This window comes from Nicotiana tomentosiformis, chromosome 11 (assembly GCF_000390325.3).
Source record: "Nicotiana tomentosiformis chromosome 11, ASM39032v3, whole genome shotgun sequence".
Taxonomy (NCBI): domain Eukaryota; kingdom Viridiplantae; phylum Streptophyta; class Magnoliopsida; order Solanales; family Solanaceae; genus Nicotiana; species Nicotiana tomentosiformis.
In genome coordinates, this window is record NC_090822.1 from 101649425 (window position 1) to 101670504 (window position 21080).

The window sequence follows — 21080 nt, forward strand, 5'->3', positions numbered from 1 at the left end:
AGTGACGGGAACCAAATATTATGGGGGACATTTTTCAGAGTATTATATTGATGTAGTTCTGTGTCAACGTTTCGGTGAATTTCTAGTCCTTGCTTTTACATGTTTGATTTATTTCCCGTGAAGATTAACCAAGAGTTAAGGGCCTTGTTCTGTGACGACCCTTGTGATTGAATTTACCTATTCCATTCCATCTCGGTCAATTTTGCGTTTCTCATTTCTCAAAAGTTAGTGCCATACAGGATAGTATGTCGTGAGACATTTGTTACATGTGAAATCATGGAGATGTTTGGCTTGGGTCACTTTGCAATGATATAACCACACAAGAAAACAAGACGAGCAGTACAAACCACTAACAAAGTTTACAAGGCAAACATCTCCATGATTTTACATGTAACAAACCACTAATCCAACAGAAAAGAATTTGAACCCAAAGGGGTTGTTTCAGTGGTCAAGAATCCGTCCATAACTCCGGGAGCGATTTGGCATCAATACATGAATTAGTTATTTTTTATAAGTTCAAAACCTACTCTGCACACTTACAATGAAAGAAGAAATGATAATCAAATCTTGGGCATAAGAACTCTCTCAATTGGCACTTCTGTTCAACTGATTCACCACTCAGCGTATTCAGGGTTTACAAGGGTGCAAGTGCAACAATACCTTTAATGCCAGAATGTGGTAGTAACTTATAACTGGAAACACTATGCTACCTAACAAGCTGGTATAGAGGATGATGGCTATTCCTAATTGACAACCATGGTATTAGCTTGCCGAGGATTTGGCATCACCTTTATTCTCAAATCCTGTGGATCTTGATTCGGGACAGAATGAGTACCTAATTTTGCTGATGTTTCCGAGTGTTTATGAAGCTCCTTATTAATGCGCAATGCTCCTATCTAACAATCTTGCCACACAATATGCTAGTATCCAGCAATTTTTGGGCACTATATTGCAGTTGCAAGCTGAATCTTTGTCAAGTTTCGTGTCACCTGAGAATAGAAAGAGAGCTCATCAAAATCATGATGTGAAATAGATGTATTTCGACTTAGACACCGCCACATATTTCAGTAGTAGGCTAGGAGGGGTCATGTTTTAACTGGGTGTGGTACTGGTGAAAGATGGACAAGTCTTTTGACATGTAAGTTACACCCAATGGCCAGCCTACATTGCTGTTTTTATTGCACCTCCTATCCCCAATAAAACATCCGAGTTCTAGTCAACTAATTCATCACCCTTTCTCCATTTTGCCACTTACAAGTACCTAGTCCAAGAAAATCATTGTTTCATGTTAACTGCAAGGAGGTAAGTCGGTAGAGCACTAATGGTGAGGACAGGGGCGTATGTAGCGTACATGTGATGGGTTTAACTGGACCTATAACTTCTGATGCGGAGCATAAGTTTATGTGTAAAATCTAATAAAATTGAACCCATAGCTTTAAAAATATAATGAGTTCAATGCTAAAAATCTTAAAGACTGAACCCATAGGGTTTAAATCCTGGATTCGCCTCTGGGTGAGGGCTATACCTGATTGCCAAAGCAGCTGTTGCTTACAGTATTTTCTTTGTTCTCAGATACCAGTACATGAGATAGAAGCCCAGAACAGCCCCAACGATTATTCCTCCAGTTGTAAGCCAGAATGCAAACTGCATTTAATTAGACAAACACATAATGAGAGGACAAAAATCGGAAATATTGCCCCAAGAGGAGGAGAGAGGTAATGAGGTCTTGAGATTTAAGAAACATACCACATGTTCCTCTAGATAGGATCTTAAGTTCATGCCAAATATACCTGTACCGAAGCCAATGCAGGTATGTCATAACACAAGCTACATAATATACATCTATGAATCTAATCTTTTAATGCAGATGGAATTTATTTGCAGCAGTAGAATAGACAAAGAACCATCTTTTCTATTTTTCAATCCAGTTGCAAGCACTTGTCTATTCTTTACTTTCAATTCTCCGGAGATTTCTCCTAAATAAGGTTTTAAAATGTGCCTCAGAAAAGTACAAACAACTAATTATGAGCAACATTTTCTTTTTCAAATCATGAGTAGCTTTAACTTGCAGAAAGTAGGAACAGACAACTTAGTAGCACCAAGTAAAAAAACTTGAAAGAGTTCTGTGATTGAAACCGGATGACTCGATAGCAATAACTTAGGAATTTATAAATTTTAAGACAGCAAAGCTAGTTTAGGTCAACAATCTGACTGATCTGACACAAAGTTGAAAACCAAGAAAAGAAAAGGGACAAAAGGTTGAAAACCAACCAACTTCATTCTGATATATGAGCAGCTTATTTATCAACAGTGAGACACTATGGTGCATGATGGACATGGTCTGGTAAAGTTAAACTACATTTGGGGCAAAGAGTATGATCAGAGAGAAAAGCATTCAAAAACATGTACGACTAAATTGTGTAGAAACATATATTACGTATTAAAAGTGAGACGCCGAGGCACAGGTATGATATAAAAATCAATAAAACCTCTGCACCTCTCACCAAGAACAGCAAACTAAGAAGTGCGAGGGTCATATGTATACTAAGGACCTAGTCGATGGATTTGTTCCAAAAAACGAACTTGAAAGAACTCAATATTTGGCCTATATCCCTTGCCATCCAAAACGAACAATACTAAGTAATAATCCCAGTTGAGCACTCACTGGAGGTAATCCATGTAGAAGTAATAAATTTGCGTCTCTTAAGCCATGTGAACTCTACTAGCACTAGGCATATCTAATTGGATAATTATGCATCATAGAAACGTCTTACAGAGGTTCTCAACATTAAAGAGAAGGTTGGTTCAATTTTTAACCTTTTCTCCTCTTTCTCCCTTCTGAAAGATTCGTTCTTAATATTCTTTCTAGGTAATTTCTTTGCCATTGACTACAGATTTTGGTTCGATTGACCGGGATTAGGCAGCCAATTCATTTAATTGGATCAACGTCAAGATCGGTGATCACATTTTCAACCAGTGATCGCATTTTCAACTCAGAATCATTTTGGAGATTTTGTGTGAAGATTTTGTGGGTTTCATTCACTTGGGTGCATTTTTCAATCTTCACCTTTTAGCTGTGAGAATTAAATTCCCCCAAATTTACTGTGATTTCCCAATTTATTGTTCTCTGTGATTTGTTGCTTTGAAAATCCAAGAAAGGGAAAAGTTCATCGCCGTTGATTATCTACGTTTTCGGTTTTGGTCAAGAGATAATAAGAGAAACTCCAATCGTCATCTTCATAATCATCTTCAATCTATTTCTTCTCTGCCACTTTCATCAAGATTCTTGATTTCCGTAAACATATCAGATTTACCATTAATAAACAGAATATCAAGAAACAGAGATTATTTCTGGGTTCTGGCTCTACATCAGAGAATAAAAAAAGACTGCCATTTTCTTCAGCATCTTGAAGAGGACAAGAATCACTGTGCGATTGAATTACACCCCTCCTTGCTGCAATCCAGGTTCTATTGTTCCTCTCTTGTCTTGATATTTTAATAGTTTGATATTTTAGCATAATTCTATCCCCTTGCCTGCCTATTTTGTTCTTGAATCTTTAGTTAGTATTTGCCCTAGCATTGTCAAATTAATTGCATTAGTGATAGTTTTGCCTACTTGTTTATATTGTTATCTACCTGTTTATATCGATATTTTGAATCTTTATTTCATATATCCTTTGGGACCTTTAGTTGTAGATTATAGCCCCTTTAGCTCTTGTATTGTATTTCTCCACCTATTTTTCTACACTTTAGTTGTAGATTATAATTCCTTTAGTTCCCTTGTTTTATTTCTTCACCTGTTTGCCTGACCTTCAGTTGTAGATTATAGTTCCCGTTAGTTCCTTTATTTTTATTTATTCACCTGTTTTGCGACCTTTAGTGGTAGATTATTTTTTGGTAATTCATATTATTTTTGCCGCTTGTTTTCGGGATAATGCTTGCTTAGTGACTCGTAGATTATAGTGGCTTTGGTGAATGATGGTAGGGTAAGGCCTTGTCCTCGGGGGTGTCAGCGCAGGGGAGGGGGTGCGGGGGGTAAGAGGGCTAAGGGAGCTACTAGGCTGAGAGTGGGGTTTTGGAACATAGGAACTTTGACTGGAAAATCTGTAGAGTTAGCGAAGATTCTCGAGAAAAGGAATATTAATATAGCTTGTGTACAGTAGACTAGGTGGGTAGGAGATAAGGCGCGGGATGTGGGCAGTTTCAAACTTTGGTATTCTGGGAGGGTGGGGGGCAGGAACGGGGTAGGTATCTTGGTTGATAAGGACCTCTGTAAACTAGTGGTAGAAGTTAGGAGGGTGAATGACAGGCTGATGACTATTAAGCTAGTTGTCGCCTTGTCGGAGGTTTTACTTTGAACATAATCAGTGCGTACGCACCCCAAGCAGGCTTGGATGAGGAAGTCAAGAGGCGTTTCTGGAAGGATTTGGATGAGATGGTGCGTGGTATCCCGCATACCGAGAAGCTTTCCATAGGAGGAAATTTCAACGGCCACATTGGAGCGACGTCTGGGGTATGATGATGTTCATGGTAGCTTTGGTTTTGGAGATAGAAACGGAGGAGGAACGTCTTTGCTAAAGCATTTGATTTGGTGATAGCAAACTCGAGTTTCCCGAAGAAGAGAGAGTACTTGGTCACCTTCCGGAGTTCGGTGGTCGAGACTCAGATTGATTATTTACTCTACAGGAAGTCCGATAAAGGTCTTTGCACGGATTGCAAGGTCATTCCGAGTGAGAACCTCTCGACCCTTCATAGGCTCGTGGTCATGGACCTTGAGATCACGAGGAAGAGGAGGAAGAGGACGATGTATAGCCAACATAGGATCAAGTAGGGAGCCTTGACGGAAGCTAAAGCGCAGGAGTTGGGGGCCAAGCTGGTGACTATGGGGGCTTGGAGGAGTAGTGGGGACGCAAGCGCTATGTGGACCACGACTGCGCAGTGCATTAGGGAAGCCGCAATAGAGGTATTAGGGGTCTCAAAGGGTTACTCTGGTGGTCACAGGGGAGACTGATGGTGGAATAAAGAGGTGCAAGGAAAAGTGAAAATCAAGAAAGCAGCGTATCTGAAGCTCGTGGAATGCTAGTGGAAAGTGTAAACGAGGAAGAGAAGAGGGCGAATAGGGAGCATTATAAGCTGGCTAAGAAAGAGGCAAAGTTAGCAGTTACGGCGGCCAAGATTGCAGCTTTTAGTCGTTTGTATGAGGAACTCGAGGGCCGAGGTGGGGATAAAAGGTTGTTCAGGTTAGCCAAGGCGCGAGAAAGGAAGGCGCGGGACTTGGACCAAGTGAAGTGCATCAAGGACGAAGAAGGTAGAGTTTTGTTCGATGAGGGGCTTAAACAATCGGAGATGGCAGATCTACTTCCATGGTCTCTCGAATGAGGAGGGGGACAAGAGGATTGTCCTGGGTGATTTGGAACTCTCCGAGAGTCGTTGTGACTTTGGGTATTGTAAGCGGATTAGAGTTGATGAAGTTGAAGGGGTTATGCGTAAGATGAGCAGGGGCAAAGCGACCGGGCCGGATGAAATTCCGGTGGAGTTTTGGAAGAGTGCGGGTAAGGCAGGCTTGGAGTGGCTCACTAGGTTATTTAATGTCATTTTTAGAACGAAGAAGATGCCCGAAGAGTGGAGGTGGAGTACGATGGTTCCTGTATACAAGAACAAGGGTGATATCCAAAATTGCAATAACTATCGGGGTATCAAGCTGCTTAGCTATACTATGAAAGTGTGGGAGAGAGTGGTAGAGCTAAGGATGGGGAGGAGTGTGTCTATTTCCGAGAACTAGTTTGGATTTATGCCGGGGCGTTCGACTACAGAAGCCATCCACCTTGTTAGGAGATTGATAGAGCAATATAGGGAGAGAAAGAAGGACTTGCATATGGTGTTCATCGACTTAGAAAAGGCATACGATAAAGTTCCGAGGGAGGTTTTGTGGAGATGCTTGGAGGCTAGAGACATACCTGTTGCCTACGTTAGGTTAATTAAGGACATGTATGATGGAGTAAAGACCCGAGTGAGGACGGTGGGTGGGGCCTCTAACCATTTTCCGGTTATGATGGGGTTGCATCAGAGGTCGACACTCAGCCCTTTTTTGTTTGCTCTGGTGATGGATGTACTGATGCGCCACATCCAAGGGGAGATACCGTGGTGCATGCTATTTGCAGATGATATTGTATTGATTGACGAGATGCGAGACGGTGTGAATGCGCAATTAGAGGTATGGAAGCAGACCCTGGAATCTAAAGGTTTCAAGTTGAGCAGGACCAAGACAGAATACTTGGAGTGTAAGTTTAGTGGCGAGACTCAAGGAGGGGAAGGGAAGGTGAGGCTGGACTCGCAGGTCATCCCTAGGAGAGGGAGTTTTAGGTACCTTGGGTCTATTATTCAGGGGGATGGGGAGATTGATGAAGATGTCACACATCGTATTGGGGCGGGATGGATGAAATGGAGACTCGCTTTCGGTGTTTTGTGTGACAAGAAAGTGCCACTGAAACTCAAGGGTAAGTTCTACAGAGTGGTGGTCAGACTAACAATGTTGTATGGGGCTGAGTGTTGTCCAGTCGAGATCGCTCATATCCAGAAGATGAAGGTAGCAGAGATGAGGATGTTGAGATGGATGTGCAGGCACACCGGGGATCAGAAATGAGGTTATTCGCGACAAGGTGGGTGTGACCCCTATTGAGGACAAGATGCGGGAAGCACGACTTAGGTGGTTTGGTCATGCGAGGAGGAGGAGCACAGACGCCCCGGTGAGGCGGTGTGAGAGGTTGACATTGGAGGTCCAACGGAGAGGTAGAGGTAGGCCAAAGAAGAGGTGGGGAGAGGTGATTAGGCAAGACATGGCGCAGCTTCAGCTGACCGAGGACATGACCCTTGATAGGAAGGTATGGAGGTCGAGGATTAGGGTAATAGAGTAGGTAGTCTAGAGTGTTCATACCAGTAGTATTGGCACACACTCTCGCTTTCTGTTGGTAGTAGGTTTTTATGACTAACTGTTATTTTCTTTCATTGTTGATCACCTTACTATCTGGTTGTTTTTATTCTGCTTTTATATGGCTTCTTGGTACTGTCCCTTCTTGTCTCTATTTTCATTAATGTGGTGCTTATACTTTCCTGAGCTGAGGGTCTATTGGAAACAACCTCTCTATCCTCACAAGGTAGGGATAAGGTCTGCGTACACACTACCCTTCCAGACCCCACGGTGTGGGATATTACTGGGTATGTTGTTGTTGTTGTAGAAACGTCTTACAGACAAAACTAGAGGGGCAACTCAACTGGTTTTCCTGAGAAGGTGTCAAAGAAGAAACCACTGTAGAAAAAACATGGTTTAAGCATAAATTGTTACACTTGCTTTTGGTTAGTAGATTAGATACCTGCTACCATAGCACCGACGGCAACACAAAATGTCCCAACCTGTAGAATCAATTCAAATCTGCTTACCTCAAGCCTTCGAGAACTGAAAAGAGAAGGAAAACTCTTGAAGTTTAACCAAGATGCTCACTGATAGTAATATTTTTCACAACTATGTGTCAGTACACCATAAAGAAGGCAAATTACAGAATGAAATCAAACGCACTTTCACCAATTTATAAATCAACTACAGTCTAGTAGTATTACCTTGATTTCTTGTATGCATTTATTTAAAGGAATCCTAGCATTTTTAGCTAAAGAACCCTGCTTTCCATGGTAAGAGTATGTCTTAACTATTGTTTAGTCAAGGTACGACTAATCACCAGAAAAAAGAAGAAAAAACTTTGAAAAGGTTACGAAAGGTACAACAGGAATTAAATAGTTACATGCTTCATCTAGTTCTCTTTATTCTTTAAAATTTCTTTTCATTCTTTTGTAGGATAAGCATTTTCTGACAGACATCCTTCTTATTATGACACAAATTACAGGTTCAGTGATTGAAAGTTCTGCAATGAATTCTTACTCGTGGACTCGTGAAGTTGTATATAGAAGTTTAATGCTCTTTTCACTTGGTTGATCGCTAGTTCGCACAATTGAACAAATGGCTTACTGATAAGAATACCAACAGAATCTATTAATCAGCAGTCCATCAATACTTTGGCATATGCTAAGTTTATCTGCTGAAACGAGACCAGCTTATAAAATATCGTCCTATATGTTGCTACAGTAGGAGAAAAGTTTCAAACACTTTAGGCCAGGAAAATTACATAGAAGAGTTTTTTCAGATGAAGGAAAGCATCTTTGGTACTAATTTACCCTACATACAAATTGTTGTTCACACTTCTCAGCTATCTATCACCGAGTTCACCATCCCAAAGATAAAAGCTCGAACAAGGAAAGTAACAAGACATGTACAAACCTCAAGTTTACGGCAATTGAGTCTTCCATTTCTTTTGCAGAATCAAGGAGCCTTTCTGCTTGACCGTGACAAGATTCACATCTGCAGTTGGATGAACCAATGATATCAAATATATATATAAAAAAAAAACCTTTTGGCAAATTACTAGAGTAATGTATGGTAAAAGACAAACAAGAAATGATGGGTGGAAACCTAGTATGATCATAAAATTTGCTTTGTATTGGACCGAGCTGGGTGGACAAATATCCTCTAACTGCCATATAAACCGCCTTAAAAGTAAAATGCAAAAAGTAGGAATCGTGAATGCTATATATACAAAAAAGAAGTTGAATGCTTTAGGATTACCTTGCACGTTTCAAGGATTTCTTGCTCGAAAAGATTTCTCTCAAGATTTTGTTATTTGATTATATTAAATCCTACTCAGTTATTCACAGAGCTAACTACTTTGCATCTAATAAGACTTGGTTCATCATTCTTTTCTTTTTCTTTTTCTTTTTTTACATTTGCAGATATTTTTTGTTACTCTCTTCAATCCCAATTTATATGCTGGTATTTGACTCGACGGAGATTTTAAAATCGTAAATTTTGACTTATAGGAAACTATAATATTTTCACGAGTTTGTGTGATATGTAACATTATGGATGGTTTCCTCGTATCATATTTTATTATATTGTTATTTTAAATACAATGTTTGTTTTGACTGGTACTTAAATTTATTATATTGTATTGCTAAATCTATCATTACGTAACAATAAAAAGACCCATTTTACGTAACAACTAATTTGGTGTGGTGGAATTGATAAGTATCTCATTTCCATTTTGCCCATATTATCTAAATTTCTCATTTTACCCCATATTTCTTTCTTAAGACCAGCCATTACCCTATTTTGTCTTCATCATATTTTAAGCCCCTCCTTTCCGTAAGTATTCCTTGCCACTATTAATGTTCTCCATCTCACCACCTTCTTGTTATCCTTTTATTTTTTCCTTTTTGAGTTTTGAATTGTCTGATGTCATATTTTAACAACCCTTTTTCATCAATACTACTCTTTCTCGCCACTTTATATGAGTACTCCTTCCAGCAACTTTACTCTCCCTTTTTCGATCATCTTCTTTTTTATTTTGAATTGTTGATAAATTAAATATTTACGTAATTAAGGATATTTTAGTAAGCTTATCATTTATTATATAGTACAATACAGTCAAACCAAACCATATTCTGGATTCTTTTGAGTTTGTTATTGAGCCCTTATTCTGCAGAACTTCATCTGAGTCTAACCAGAGCCTAAATAGTGCATGTTGCTTGATTATGTTATTGCGCTAAATATAAAGTACGGATGGAACAATTACTGAGCTACACTATCTGCACGAATGGAGTTAAAGAAGCAGCAATAGACAACCTCTGAAGATAGTTTTCCAACAGCATTTCAATTTCTTCCTCTTCTTCTGCAAAAGAGAAAGACAAGCAAGCAAGTGTTAGTCTGTTAGATGCATATTGATCAGGCATCTGTTGTATGCCATATGCAAGTCACATTGAGTATGGAAATGTAAACACACCCTCAGCAACCTCCTTTTCTAGGGGCACAGAGCATTCCATCTCATCATTTTCTTTCTTAAGTATGCAATTTCTCCCCATGATACAGATGCGACGTATTTCATGAGTATCCTCTAGAATATCAAGCAGCATTTGCTTAAGAGCCCCGGCCCTGGAACCCAGTTCCACCTGTCACAAGAAAGAGAAGGAAAGTGTTAGTAGCAAATATCAAGAATTAACTGTATAAGACATGCCTGAATGGTAACTACCAATTTCTGTTTACTGATACGGAGTTCCTCCAATATGTCTGCAGTTAATCGATTAGGCAAAACCTCAAGTAATGCTTGGACCTGCACCAAGTGAGACAAAGTATTTCTAAATTGAAAATATCTATCGCAAGAATGTGGAAAGAGAAAACCTTAATTCCAAGGTCTAAGGGGATATACTCTAACTAAGGGTGTCAATGGTTCGGTTCGGCCGGTTATTTAATAAATTTGTATCATACCAATATTTCGGTTATTCTATTATGTATAACCAAAATTAAACTTTTAGAAACCATCCGAATCATGTCGGGTTCTCTTTGGTATCGGTACGGTTCGGTTAATTTTCGGTAGTTTTTAAATGTCATGGAAAAGTCGCTAGTAAAAGTAAAATGCAATAACATACATACTTTTATTGGACTTAGCAAAACTCTCTAGACAGTTTTACTGTTTAAATGGTGATTAATTAAGAAAACATAAAAGATGACCATATTATAGATCCATCAACTACTCTTCAAAAAAATAAATTACACGAGTAGAAAGATATTAACCAAGTTGGACTGAAGAATAAAGTCTATAGAAGATTAAATATTCAAAAAGATAAATCTAAATCATACAAAAGGAATTCAATATATTGTAGTTTGCTACTCATAATAGCTAGAATACTTTGTGTCTTGCTAGTGAATATGCTGGAAATAATTTAGTTTCAGTAGGAGTAACATAATAAGTTTGGGAATTAAGATTTTGATTTTAGTTACTTGTTGGCTTGTAATCATTTTTATAATTTCAAAGGTTAAGGAAAAATTTAATGCTTTATTATTTTTAAACTTAGTATATAAATATATTTTTCACATGTAAATTTATTCGGTATGGTTCGGTATTTTTTCGGTTTATTTCATAAAATAACAAATCTACCCTAATTATCGGTACAATTGTAGATCTATATAAAAACATACGGTTTTATTAAAAGAAACCTAAAAATCGGTTCGGTGCAGTACGGTTTGGTCGGTTTTTAAATATCCATTGACACCCCTATACTCTAACAGCTAGGCAAGCATGTACTTTAAAAGATACTCCATAAATTAGGGCAGTTTCACATAAAAATGATCTGCACAAAATTATAAACAATTCATCCAAAAAGCTTTAGTTAGAACATATTTGTCATAACAACAGCAAAAAGCAAATCTAAAGGAAAGTGACAGATTCCTTGCATTTTCAGTCAACCTCCCTCACCAAGACAACATGCTTACAAAGAGCATTCATGGTTTCAAAATATGCCCAATGGAGCATTCTGTTTTCAAGATATAGACAACGAGTGGAAGAAGGAAGGTGGAAAAGGAAAAAAAGTTAAACAAAACTCACTATGGTCCATACTCACACGAGGTTCTAAATCCCACAGTCTATGCTCCAATCTCTGTATCCGTGAATGCAATGCTGCTTCAACCACCTGAAAATTTCAGAAGAAAGTCTTTTTACAGACTTCAACCTTTTATTACGCTTGATATCCACTTCCATTCGAAATTTCATTACGTCTTGTGATCCTTATTTCTAATTCAGTAACATAACATGAATAGATGTCCACTTCAGATGACTATACTGCCACACTAACTGTGCTACGGCAAATGTGCTTAGGGTTCTGCTTTATCTATTGGCACTAACTTCAAAATGGAAAGCCCCCAAGAAATGCAAATAAATTTTAGTCCAACATACTTTGTAATTCAAGTACTGATACATGGAGCACATCAAGCTCCTGCTTTAGTAAGTGAAGAACATAAAAATTAAAATAAAAACTTTCCACCCATTTAATAGATCGAGGACGACTTAGATAGCTTTGCAGAATTGATTTTTTTTATCAAGCAAATATAAGCTTTGCAGAATTGATGCACTCAAGGGTGTGTTCAAATCTTAGTGGAGACAAAAAATACTAGGTTATTTCTTCCCATATGTCTAAGTCTTGGTGTGACAGGGTTCCCGATACCTGTACTGGTGGGAGGTAGTAGGTATCCGGTGGATTTTACTCTAGGTGCGTGCAAGCTGGCCCAAAAACCACCATCATAAAATAAAAATAAAATTGTCTACAATTCCTTAGGGATCATCGTGGTAGCATTTCAACTGAAGTAGTGGCCTTCAAGCGAATTTTTGCATCCTATGTCATGTAACATTGACAAAGAATGGCAAGAAATATGATTTGGATCACAAGAATATATAACATCCATCATTTTCCAAAGTAGCAAAACTTATCGTAAAGAAGAAACTACAGATCAAGGTGCGGACAGAGTAATCAACTCTTTTCAATACGTAAAGCAGCTGGTTGGACTGACTAACCTCTAGCACAAAAGGCATCGACGGTCCTCCATTTGTGTTTTTAGGATTTAGCCGTGGTAACAATGCATCAATGAAAGCCTTTCCTCCTTTACTATAAGCATAGCAAATAAAATTGTTAATTTCACTTGCATTCTATGCTAGGTCAGACCTTAAACTTTTAGAGTATCTGGTATGAAGTATTACCGGTTATAATTAAATATAAGGACTTGTTCTTGCATTATTATGGCCCGTAAAGAACCTAGATTCAATAGAATTGCATGCTCACGGACCTGGAAGAAGATTTAAAATGATGTCCATCAAAAACAACCAGTGGAGAAAGTTATATGCTTAAGTTGAGCAAGAAGTTAATTGATAATTCTTGAGCACAAATTATGTGGAGAACTTATAAACTTAAAGGAAGAAAAGGTCCAACTGCACAAGATCAGTGAAGGAAAAAACAACTTGGCTAATCTTAAACAGCATCACTGTAAAATCTGAGTAAGAAGCAGGTATTCCCACCTCAGAAAGTAATTGTTTATGAAATAAAAACTTCTGACTGTCTTTTTGGATTTGTAAAGAAATTATTGAAAGACAGAAATACAAGGATAAGGAGAAGATGCTCTGTAGTAGAAACATACAAAGAAAGGATATCTTATCAGTGCCTTCCAAACACAAGCCTAAACTATGTGGGCTTGCCCATCATTTTGTCCTAAAAGCGAGTTCATTAAGTGGCATTCAGCTGATATGGTGCATATCATTTTCACCAAGAGAAATTACAAACAAAACCTGGGATTAGTTAATGAGCTATATGAATTACGAATAGTTCTAGTCCCTTATGTAATAGGAGTAGGTTATATGTTATGTATACATATAAATAGGGCTCATTGTAACATAGAATATTAATAATAGATTTTTCTCCCGTGCATTCTCACATGGTATCAGAGCATCGGTGAGAAAAGATCGTTGTGCGTCATTCCAACGACATCCGGGAAGAAAGAACTCAGTCACCGTGCAATTTTTCGGTGACCTAAGTGACTGATTGCGTCAAAGTCACTATTTATTAGTGTTGTGCAAAATACAACACTACCACAAGGTTCTCAAGAGAGATTCGACCAAACTCCAGAATCATTCCCCGAAAAATACTCATCCACGCCCCCCATGCGCCTGTCGGAGATCTGCTTCCGGCGGCGCGTCTGTCACACTCGCCGGCTCGTGTGCTTTGTTCTGGTCAGATTTTGAAAAACTTTCTTTTGAACAGTCTGCTCACCTAGTAATTCCGACCCTACCCATACCTTTTTCTTTTTACTCCGATCACTTTGAGATTTTCCGGCGACTACACTGACTTTCCTGCTGCTATAGTGATTTTTTCGACGAAGCTTCTTTTGGACAGATTTCTCAAGAGGTTATTCCGAGTCTTTTCATTCAAGTTTCATCAGATTCCGACAACCTTTTTTAATTTTCCGGCAAGTGAACAGTGTTTTCTCAAAAAAGGGGGGGGGGGTGTTCTCTTTGGCATTCCAAGGTTAACGATACAACTTTTTATCAAGAATTTGAAAAATTAGTTGTAGAAAAATGGGATCCAATACTATGAATAGTTGGATGGTTTCTCTACCGGACATGTAAACAGACATCTTCAGGGATAGCTTCCGTTGTTCAAACAGATAGTAGCGTGACTTGTGTTTGCCAATCTTCAACCTCTGAGTCTTGGGTTATTGATTCAGGTGCATCTAATCATATTTCTGGTAACAAATCTCTTTTCACTACTATTTCATACTATTTCATGTTCTCAATCTCTCCCAAAAGTCACAATGGCCAACGGGTCTCAAACCATGGCAATTGGAATAGGTCAAGCAAGACCACTTCCTTCCTTACCTTTAGATTTAGTTCTTTATGTTCCCGATAGTCCTTTTAATCTCATAGTTGTTAGTCGCTTAGCCAAATCACTTAAATGCTCTGTTTTATATCTTGATGACCTTGTTTTTATACAGGAACACAATACAGGGCGGATCATTGGTACCGGGCATGAATCAGATGGACTTTATTACCTTATCCTTGCAAAATCACATGGACTCACATCTTGTCTTCCTTCAACAACTAGTCTTGTTACTGATTCATCAGATTTATTACTTAAATGGTTGGGACATCCCAATTTGTCAAAACTTCAAAAAATGGTACCTGGTTTATCTCACTTGTTCACTCTAGAGTGCGAGTCATGTCAGCTCGGTAAGCATACCCGCTCCATTTCCCTCGGCGTCTTGATAATCGAGCAGAGTCACCTTTTACTTTAGTCCATTCAGATGTTTGGGGTCCTAGTCGGATCAGTTCTACCTTGGGATTCCGCTACTTTGTCAGTTTCATTGACGATTATTCCAGGTGCACTTGGATATTTTTGATGAAAAATCGATCTAGTAGCTGAAAAAAAGAATAGACATCTTATTGAAACTACTCGTACCCTACTCATACAATCTCATGTTCCGTTGCGTTTTGGGGGAATGCAATTCTTACATCTTGCTATCTTATTAATCGTATGCCATCTTAAGCTATCCAGAATCAAGTTCCATTCTTTGTCCTGTTTTCCCACTTACCTTTGTTCTCTCTTCCACCCCGTGTCTTTGGGAGCACGTGTTTTGTTCATAACCTTACTCCAGGAAAAGATAAGTTAGCTCCTTGTGTTCTTAAGTGCGTATTTTTTGGGTTACTCGAGAACGCAAAAAGGATATCGATGCTATTGTCATGACCTCCCGCGGTACCTTATGTCTGCTGATATTACCTTCTTTGAAACCCAATCATACTTCACAGGTCCAGGTAATCGCTTAGATATTTCTGAGGTGCTACCAATTCCAGTTTTTGGAGATTCAGTCACTATCTCCCATTCATCTTCGTCTATAGCTCCAGTTGCAGCTCCACCACCTATAGTTCCAGTGCTACCACCTAGTCCAGTTCAACCTTCTACAGCTCCACCACTCCTGACTTATCATCGTCGTCCGCTCCCAGCATCAGGCCTAGCTGATTCACGTCCTGCACCTAACCCTGCTATTACTGCGGACTTGTCTCCTCTTAGTCAACCGATTGCACTACGAAAAGATATACGGTCCATACTTAATCCTAATCCTCATTATGTCGGTTTAAGTTACCATCGTTTGTCATCATCCCATTGTGCATTTGTATCATCTTTGTCCTCTGTTTCCATCCCAAAATCTACAGGTGAAGCACTGTCCCATCCAGGGTGGCGACAGGCTATGATTGACGAGATGTCTGCTTTACATACGAGTGGTACTTGGGAGCTTGTTCCTCTTCCTTCGGGTAAATCGACTGTTGGTTGTCGTTGGGTGTATGCAGTCAAAGTTGGTCCAGATGGCCAGGTTGATCGACTTAATGCTCGTCTTGTTGCCAAAAGGGTATACTCAGATATTTGGGCTCGATTACAGTGATACTTTCTCTCTCGTGGCTAAAATAGCATCAGTCCGCCTTTTTCTATCCATAGTTGTTGTTCGCCATTGGATTCTCCATCAGTTGGACATTAAAAATGCTTTACTTCACAGTAACCTTGAGGATGAGATTTATATGGAGCAACCACCTGGTTTTGTTGCTCAGGGGGAGTCTAGTGGCCTTGTATGCCGGTTGCGCCGGTCACTCTATGGTCTTAGGCAGTCTCCTCGAGCCTGGTTTGGTAAGTTCAGCATAATTATTCAGGAATTTGGCATGACTCGTAGTGAAGCTGATCACTCTGTATTTTATCGACATTATGCTTCAAATCTCTGTATTTATCTGGTCGTTTATGTTGACGATATTGTTATTACCGGCAATGATCATGATGGTATTACTAAGTTGAAGTAACATCTCTTTCAGCACTTTCAGACTAAGGATGTGGGCAGATTAAAGTATTTTCTAGGTATTGAGGTCGCTCAGTCTAGCTCAGGTATTGTGATCTCACAACGGAAGTATGACTTAGACATTCTTGAGGAGACAGGAATGACAGGTTGTACACCTGTTGACACTCCAATGGATCCGAATTCTAATCTTCTGCCAGGACAGGGAGAGCCTCTTAGTGATCGTGCAAGATATAGGCGGCTGGTTGGTAAATTATATTACCTCACAGTGACTAGACCTGACATTTTCTTTTATGTGAGTCTTGTGAGTCAGTTTATGGATTCTCCCTGTGATAGTCATTGGGATGCAGTTGTCCGCATTTTTCGGTATATAAAATCAGCTCCAGTCAAAGGTTTATTGTTTGAGAATCGAGGCCATGAGCAGATCGTTGGATACTCAGATGTTGATTGGGCGGGATCACCTTCTGATAGACGTTCTATGTCTGGATATTGTGTCTTAGTAAGAGAAAATTTGGTGTCTTGGAAGAGCAAGAAACAAAATGTGGTTGCTCGGTGTAGTGCAGAAGCAGAATATCGAGCAATGATTATGGCGACATGTGAGCTAATTTGGATCAATCAGTTGCTCAAGGAGTTGAAATTTGGTGAGATCAGCCAGATGGAACTTGTGTGTGATAATCAAGCTGCTCTTCATATTGCGTCAAATGTTCCATGAGATAACTAAACACATTGAGATTGACTGTCACTTTGTGAGAGAAAAGATACTCTCGGGAGATATTGCTACAAAGTTTGTGAAATCGAATGATCAACTTGCAGATATTTTCACCAAGTCCCTCACTGGTCCTCGTATTAACTACATATGTAACAAGCTCGGTACATATGATTTATATGCACCAGCTTGAGAGGGAGTGTTAGAATAGTTATGTGAATATATATATATATATATAGTTAGTTCTAGTCCCTTATGTAATAGGAGTAGGTTATGTGTTATGTATACATATAAATAGGGCCCATTATAACATAGAATATTAATAATAGATTTTTCTCCCATGCAGTTTTCACATTAATGAAAAAAACCTTTCATAAGTTGCATGTAGCAAAGGTTTTATATTGATCGTTGATTGTTTACTTACTTTTACTTTTAACTACATTTGAAAGGTTATTAAACTGAGAACAAGCAAATAAAACATCCACGGAATGCTTTCAGATAAAATACATGGTTAAAAGCAATTGGAGTACCAGCAAAGCAGGCATTGAATTTGTCAACCACAATGATGGATCAACACTCCTGATATCTCGAGGGCGTAGACCTGTTTTCATATATATTCAGGAAACCAGTGAATGCACATAAGAAAGAGGTTTTAATATCAAGGATTTCAGATCAAACTAATAGAGATGTAATATCTATTAGAAGAATGAAGAATAAAAGGGTCCAAAGTGTGACTAATGATTAAACAGAGAAGCATGATCAATGTTTAACAGAGAAGTTGAGAGTTAGTTTTGTGAGCTAATGATAGAATAAGATACTAACAAGAGATTTATCTGAATCAGAGAACACAACACACACCAGCTAATCCATATCATTCAACATTAGAACTCTACAATTTCACACAATCAACAAAGACGGAGTTTCTCTCAAATGCGCGGAACTTTTTGCGGAGTGCATAGTCAGTTGATCATATTATCTCAACTTTATAGGAAAAGGAGGGAAGGTATGAGATATAGAGAGAGGGAAGAAGAAGAAGGGACTCACCACTTGACTTCAGCAAGTGCCTTCTGTTTATATTCCTTTTCGCTACCGTCCCAGATGACTTTACCTCCACTACCTTAAGAAGGAATTGAAGTGTTAGCAATGACTTAGCACAAGAAAATATGAATTCGCAATCCATCAGCAAATATCAATGCCTTTTTAAGCAGCCAAAAACTCAAAACCTCTTCCTTTTAGGAATTCAACATGCCTGATTTCCCTTATTGTTATCTTAATAATCGCGAACTCCTCCAAGGGAACTAGTGACAAATGCACATGTTTATGCCTAACCATTTCTCGTAGTTCAGATCAAACATAAATTTGGCCAAAACTTTACTGAAAGTGGTGCATCAAATAGATTTGACAACAGGTACATATGTATGTGCAGTGTAAATTTTGCGGTAGCTCCAATCCACCAACTCAATTTTTGCATACTTTACTAAATACACAAAATCATATGTAGTCACGTTAACCATTATAACACTAAAGTCATTAAACTATCTTATATCACATTAAAGTAGGCTGAAATTTACCTACTATAATAATAAAATCATAAAGTTTTACCCACTATCACAAAACATTACCGTTAATCCGTTATAACAGTAAAAATAGTTGTCTTTATAGTAAGTTTTGTGAATTTGCTGTGACAGAAAATTAAATCTGTGACTTTACTGTTATAGTAAGTATAATTTTGTGATTTTATTATTAAAGTGAGTAAAATTCAATTATTTTAATGTGACCAACAAAAAGTTTTTTGATTTTGCTATTAAAGTAGATTAAGTTACAAGTTAAGCAAAATCTTTGAGTAGAAAGTAACTTAGGAACAAAATTGTGTAAAATTAACTGCATTATCAGAAAGTTAAGGACCTCATAAACAGGTTCACGGATTCCAAGGGACAAGGAATCGCCAGTAGAGGTAGAAACAGTCTTTTGCGAACTAGCTGAGCCATTGGAGTACTCCCGACGAATCGCCACGTCATCATCATCTTCATCGTCCTTGACCAACGCCTCCAGCTCAGTCTCCTCTTCAGTCGATTTTGCAACACACTTAACTTTCACTTTCCGAGCCTTAACCTGCAGAGGCGCGTGATTCTTACGCAAGTACGGCAACTCCAATCGCGACCCGAAAACCGCGTATCCAGCTATCAAAACTCGAAGCTCCGGCGACCGAACCGGTAACTGAAGTACATGCGGAGCAGTTGCCGCCATTAATGCACAAGCTAGCGGAGATCACGTGAAGATTAGATCTAGAGAATCTTCTGGTGATTTCTCAAGTCATACGGATAATGCGGGATGACAATGGCGTATATATAGGTGTAGGTGAGAAACTGTGTGTGTGTGTGTGTGTGTGTGTGTGTGAGAGAGAGAGAGAGAGAGAGAGAGAGAGAGAGAGAAAAGACGATGAAGCTGGTGGTTGTGGTTTGAAGAACATGTGAATGGGAGGGAAAGAGAAGAAAACATATTTTATGGTGAAGATTGCTTCCACCTCACTGGATAATACCCAACGACCTTAACGTTGACTCTTTTTACCGTTTTTAATTCCAAAACCGTTAAAAATCCGTTATACTTAGCTTACTCACTAGCGTAACAACTTTCTAGTCGCTCCACCAATGTAAGGGTGCTTAAATAGACACAAGTTTAAGGGAAAAAAACTATATTTGAAACTTATGGTATAAAATAAGTTGCAAAAAACTTTATGACTATAAATCTTTTCATTAAAGATAAAAAGATAACTGATAAGTTTAAAGATAAAAGTATTTTTAAATATAAAAAGATATATTTTTTTTTTTGACGGACTAAAAGAAAAGGTATTTTTTAAGGTACAAACAGGAATTATATTGCTAACATAAGAGATTACACGGTCATTACATGGTTCCTGAGGATATTACTATTGCCAAAAGCGGCAATGCTATTACAAACAGAGGTAGAAAGATACTTAATACTACTACTAACTCCTTGTTTGTTCCTGTTCAATTCTAGTTCAACAAAAGGGGGAGGACGAGCGAGGTAACTACATTTAGCTGGTGTGAAGTGGTTAACAACTTCCTTAGCTAGGCGGTGTACGCCACTCCATTTCCCTCTCGGAAGTTATGCCTGAGAATTGGGAGCTTCAGCTGGTGCATTAATAACCTGCAATCAAGAAGAATGTTAGAAAAATGTTGGTTGTTTTCATTCACGAGTTTGATGATTTATGTGGAGTCTGTTTCAACTTCCATTTTGAGGAAATTCATTTCTCTTGCAATTTGTATTCCTTCCCGTAAAGCCATTAATTCAGTTTGCATGGCGGATGTTGTAATGACCTGGCCGGTCATTTTGAGAGTTGTAACCCCGTACAAATTCTATTTTTAGCACGTGAGTTGTCCGTGCATCACGTGAGTTATAAGTGCAATGTGTGGAACTTATATTTTCTTGATCATTTATCTGATTTACTTATTTTCTTTCCCCTACATGCCACAATACTATTGAGTAGGATATTTTAGAACCAGTGCACATGCACACACGAATATTCGTATCACGAATCCTTATGATCTAACTTTAAATCGTATATTAGGCTAATGAAAAGGGACAAAATTGTACTGCTTTTATTAGTGACCTCAATAAATTAAACTTCTCTTACCTTGCCTTATTTATTTATGATACTTATTGAGTTGGTTGTACTCACACTACACCCTGCATCTCGTGTGCAAATTAAGGCATTTTCGGGCACGACGGTTGTTGATCGTGGAGTCTACCTGCTCAGAGATCATCGAGGTAGCTGCTTGGCGTCCGCAGACCATGATCCTCCTTTCCTTATCTTTTGGTTTTATTTATTTAGTCTTACTTTCCAGACAATGTACTAGACTATGTTGTTATATATAGATGCTCATGTACTCGGTGATACCAGGTTTTGGGAATTTTTCGTATTTCATATTTAGTTTTGATCTTATCCAGTTTATTAGAGCTTAAATTATTAAACCTGTTTTAGCTCATATTTAATTTAAAGTTGCTGGAAATAATTGAGTTGTCGGCTTACCTAGTTGCATGTTAGACGCCATCACGATATGTTAGGTTTTGGGTTGTGACAGATGTTGCATAGCATAA

General features: G+C 38.5%; 1 protein-coding gene across 3 annotated transcripts; it reads right to left on the reverse strand.

Moving 5' to 3' along the window:
• Positions 1–478: 478 nt before the first annotated feature.
• On the reverse strand, positions 479–19437 carry LOC104120069 (magnesium transporter MRS2-11, chloroplastic). Of its 3 annotated transcripts, XM_009631751.3 has the most exons (14): positions 18867–19437; positions 18006–18078; positions 17492–17562; positions 12630–12715; positions 12447–12537; positions 11500–11568; positions 10131–10211; positions 9885–10050; positions 9728–9773; positions 8327–8407; positions 7371–7453; positions 1747–1790; positions 1526–1644; positions 479–989 (listed from the first exon to the last, which is right to left on the reverse strand). In XM_009631751.3, the coding sequence occupies exons 1-13, from the start codon at positions 19206–19208 to the stop codon at positions 1549–1551; spliced, it is 1329 nt and encodes a 442-aa protein (XP_009630046.1). In that variant the 5' UTR covers positions 19209–19437; the 3' UTR covers positions 479–989; positions 1526–1548. The 3 variants fall into 3 exon arrangements, with proteins under 3 accessions (XP_009630046.1, XP_009630047.1, XP_070043971.1); XM_009631752.4 differs by lacking the exon at positions 7371–7453 and having other exon boundaries at positions 18867–19344; XM_070187870.1 differs by lacking the exons at positions 12447–12537; positions 12630–12715 and having other exon boundaries at positions 18867–19409.
• Positions 19438–21080: the final 1643 nt, after the last annotated feature.